Genomic DNA, 4,734 nt, shown 5'->3' on the forward strand with positions numbered 1-4,734 from the left:
GGTTTGTACAAGCAACGGACTTCTATTCTGGGAACTGCCCTGAAGAAGGTGACCTCAATAATAGAGGAATACCGAAACGCGCGTAGGCGAACGGTTCCTACTGTAGCTCATCTGAGATTACAGTATCACTATTATTCCTCTAAGTAATTGCTGTACTGTATCAAAAATACAAGATTGTAGTATCAACATTGTCAGATTGGTATCAATCAAAAGTTATTTTATATGATATAACAGAATGTATTGTTATGAAGTTATTTTTGTCTTCTTATTTTTTGTATCATATTAGGATTTCTTTAGTTCATTGGATTTGTAATTTCTTCCTTTTCTGATTTAGTGTGGTGCGAATGAGGAATGATTGAGTTAGGTAAATGCTATTGCTTTTTTGTATTTGGTTTTATGAATTTCTTATTCTGTAAATGAATTCAATAAACTTATATTTTCTTGATAACAAAAATGTCATAATTTTTTTGTAGTCTGTTGCTTAGCCTACATCATGTACTTTAGAGTGGTTATTGGGTATGACATACAAAACTATAGTCACTTATATGTATATTGACATGGTAACTGAAAGAATATCGATTCTATAAGTAATTCTTTGTAGCTCTCTATTTAGACTTACTTCTAGTGTCACCAGTGTCACACTGTACATAGAAAAGAAGACAGAGACCTGGGTGTAGTCTGTTGAATCTACTTCCAATGGTACAATTTGTCAAGTGTGTGCGAATGTATGCATGTGATAGCAGTTTTCCTATTCTCTCACATTCAGCATTTTAAATAGCCCACTCAAAGATCTCTGCCTTCTTTACATAGAACTATGTTTATCGGTGAATGTATAAGATACATTCAAATAGTTACTAGCAGCAACATTTATGGACATGTTTTAAGTCGTTCCTCTTTACCCCCTTCAAGTAATGAATGGAGACACGCACTCCTGCAATTGGGTGGAAATATGAATCCACAGTTGCTGATAAAAAAAACAACAATAATTTTGTCCAAGCTTAGTGAGAAGTCTACATATGTGGATATGTCCGCAGTTAGATCTCCCATCTTGAATAGACCTGATAGTACAGAGGACCAACACCATGTTTAATAAACATTTGAAGAACTCAGTAGGAATTAATGTCACAAAGGTATTAGATTGCCTGTATCATATGAATAAAATGTGCCTAGCACTAAATGCTAAATTTTTAGCACAGGATCATTGGCACATACATTGAACACAATTGAAACATCCTAATCATGTGCCTAATTGGTACTTAGACACTTGAAGGCAATTACTCAGGAGTTCAGCCACACAACATACTCAATAAAGAATTAAAAGGAGTGAAAGGGTGTCTAGACATAAATAGCTAGATAACTTTATTGACCCAATCTGCTAACCATGTCTGGAAGGGGGGCAGTGAAGTCTCAGGGCTAACTCATTCTATCTGGAACTATAAAGATTCACATTTTCCCAGGCCTTAAATCAGACAGTCATATACGCTTCAACAAACCTACTAAGGGCTTAGCCTAGCCGATTATTAACTAAGCCTAATTTTGAATTAACTGTTTTTTTTTATATCTATGATTCTATTCTTTTATATTCAAATTCATTGTTTGTCATTTATGGTAATACACCAATAAGATCTATGCAAGACACACCAAGGCTGACAGAGTGCACCTGCACGCTAGGAAAAAAGTGAAGAGGTAAAACATCTTGTAAAGGGATTTTATTTTAAAAGATTCAAATGTTTTCTGTTTCTTTACAGGCAATGTTGGCTGTCTAGAAGCTCTCCATGGAGTCATCACAGCTGATGAGGTCAACTTCAAATAATAGCAGACACCCATCAACATTCCTCTTGCTCAGAATTCCTGGGCTAGAAGACAGCTACCACTGGATTGCTGTGGTATTCTGTCTGATGTATACCTTGGCTCTGATAGGAAACTTCGCTGTGCTGTTTTTGATTGTAGCTGTCAGCAGCCTTCATGAACCTATGTACATTTTTCTGTCTATGCTTTCAGTCACTGACCTTATCTTACCTTCCTGTGCTGTGCCTAAAACATTAGGCATATTCTGGTTCAATTCCAGGATTATTTCCTTCCAAGGTTGCCTCACCCAGATGTTCTTCATTAATTTCATATATTGCTTTGAGTCGGCCATCTTGTTGGCCATGGCGTATGACCGCTATATTGCAATATGCCACCCATTGAGGTATGCAATGAAGATAACAATCCTTGTCATTAGGAACATTGCAGTATTAGGACTTACCCGAAGTTTTTGTCTAGTAGTCCCCTTCACTTATCTTCTCCACAGACTGTCATACTGCCAAAACATTAATGTCCCTCACACATATTGTGAGCACATGGGCATAGCAAAATTAGCTTGCTCTGATGTCACAGTGAATATCATCTATGGTTTGACTGCAGCTATTTCATCAGTGGGTCTAGATGCTGGATTGGTGGTTTCATCATATGGTCTTATTCTCAGAACAATCCTGAATATGAATTCCCTGCAAGCCCGCCAGAAAGCCTTCAGTACCTGCACCTCACATGTCTGTGTAATTATTTTGTTTTATGCACCAGCCTTTTTCTCTTTTTTTGCACATAGGTATGGCAAAAATATACCTCACAATGCACATATTTTTGTGGCTAACCTTTATATTATATTGCCATCAATGTTAAACCCGGTCATTTATAGTGTGAGTACAAAGAAAATCAGGCAGAGTGTGCTTAGACTGTTTTACTAAGAAGAATCAATATTTTAAAAGTAGGTCCCCTTCTTTGTGGAATGGAATTGCCTCTTTGCCTGCTGTCTCTCACCATACCCACGGTGCGACCCTGAGTGGTCTGCTCTGACTGACTAAATTCTTCCATAATTCTCTCCAATGAAAACACATTGTTTTTGGTTTGACGTTCTCAGTTTCAAAAGCTATCTTCCAATGATTGGCATTTCTCAGGAGTTTACTAACTACTTAAATACTTTGATTCATATGCTCTTTCCAGAACAACCAAAACTCTACTACTAGGATTATAACTTGATAATGAGGCTTTCACTTTCTTCATTAAAATGGCATTAAAAGGGCTCTAGAATACTCATCATCCTGCACATGTACAAGATTTGAACATTATTAGTCGACAAAGGAAATTTATTTCTGTTCTTCCTCCTTGGCCATGTGTGAGTCACATCCTTTCTATAATGTTGTACTCAGCTGGATGCTTCCCAACCATTCCCAATAACCTGTTCCTCAGAGAAGGAGTGAAATGTGGGTTTGTTTTGTTGGTAACACTCTTCAACCCTCTTGAACATGTATATGCAGCCTAACACATTTCTTATTCAGTTTTCAGGTGAGTAGTAGGTATGAATACCTTCAATCAAGCTCAAAAGAGATAATTAACCTGTCCCAGAAGTGACACCACTTCAATAAATGGGGTACTAAAAGATGTTGAATTTCCTTTACTCAGTCTTGAATGATATTTTATGCAAAGGCCTAAAGTAACAAGCCCAAATCAGCCAGGCCAACACTTTGTTTAATCTCTTCAGTGCGGAAGATGGCTCTAGGCTGTCCTTCTCAACAATCCTCGTGAGTTGAGGACGGCTCGAAGCCATCCTTGCATGAGACACCTGGACTCACTCTGTTGTTAACACCCAGAGGGATTCCCTGTTTTTTAGCCCAGTTTTGGAAGCTGGGGAGGAGCTTCCCCAGCATCCCAAGGCATTAGTTTTACAATGTAATGACAATCAGCACACATGGCATGCTGACGTCATCACATTGAAAGTGAAAGTGAAGTGAGCTGATGGTCTTATTTCATTTTCACTGCATCAGTGCTCAGGGGCATATCTCAGCCCCCTACGCATTGATTTGGATACAAGAGGTGTCTTTGGAATGGGGAGAATCTCTTTAGTGGATCACTGCTTAGGGATCACTGCAGGAGGGTGATTCCCCAAGCAGGGATCCACACACTAGATCCCAGGGACTATTTTTGAGGAGGGAGCATTCAACTCACAATGGCTTTGTGCTCCACCCAAACCCAAAATGCTTTCTGCCCCCTGGAGGCATACTGGAGGTTGCTATGTCCACTCTGCTGGGTGGGGGAGGAGGAGGCAGATGCAGAAACCCACTAGTAACCAGGGACTTCTATATGGGAGTAAATTGATGTGGATGGCTCATGCAGGCATCAGGCCTAGCCCCTATCCCTCCCAAAAATCCACAGCTGTCTTTATGCTCCCTGTCAGGGCAGATTGGAGGTGTTTTCCTCCAATCGTCCCCCAGCTGGGGGGAAGAGAGACTGCTTGTCACATGCACTAGGTCAAGTCGAGAAATGATGGGTGGTAGTAGTTTTGTGGATTCCTGATGATTTCGGGTGTTGACGTCACAGAATTGCAATGAAAATATGCAATTTTAGGCAAAGTTTGAGGTTTGCGGTGCAATGTGGGCAAGAAAACTTTGTGGGATCCATGCAGGGCACATCACCCTGGACTCTGATGGGTGTCTAGTTTTCACAAATGTCTGGGTTGGGTGGATTTCCATGGGTGGTTGACGACCACCAGCCAAAAAACACTGCTACCCTCATTTCCTAATCATATCATTTTTATGACAGGAAATGTTCATGCATCCACATTGAATTTTGGGGCCTTTCCTGTTGCGGCCACTAACCCTACTCACACAAGTGAGGTGCAATTTCTGTCAGAAGACTTAGGAGAATGCTGGATGGAAGGAAGTTTGTGGTATCCTCAGATTGCAGAAATGTCAGTCA

The 4,734-nt window shown here is 39.9% G+C and overlaps 1 protein-coding gene across 1 annotated transcript; it reads left to right on the top strand.

Moving 5' to 3' along the window:
- The first annotated feature begins 1,793 nt into the window (after window positions 1–1,793).
- On the top strand, window positions 1,794–2,726 carry LOC138249049 (olfactory receptor 52Z1P-like). The gene has a single exon (XM_069203103.1). It carries the CDS (start codon window positions 1,794–1,796, stop codon window positions 2,724–2,726), a length of 933 nt encoding a protein of 310 aa, XP_069059204.1.
- Window positions 2,727–4,734: the final 2,008 nt, after the last annotated feature.

Source organism: Pleurodeles waltl, chromosome 8, assembly GCF_031143425.1.
Source record: "Pleurodeles waltl isolate 20211129_DDA chromosome 8, aPleWal1.hap1.20221129, whole genome shotgun sequence".
NCBI classification, from domain to species: domain Eukaryota; kingdom Metazoa; phylum Chordata; class Amphibia; order Caudata; family Salamandridae; genus Pleurodeles; species Pleurodeles waltl.

Bases quoted from the DNA above. Each gene is read 5' to 3' on its own strand.
- LOC138249049 (XM_069203103.1), top strand. From the start codon at position 1,794: ATGAGGTCAACTTCAAATAATAGCAGACACCCATCAACATTCCTCTTG.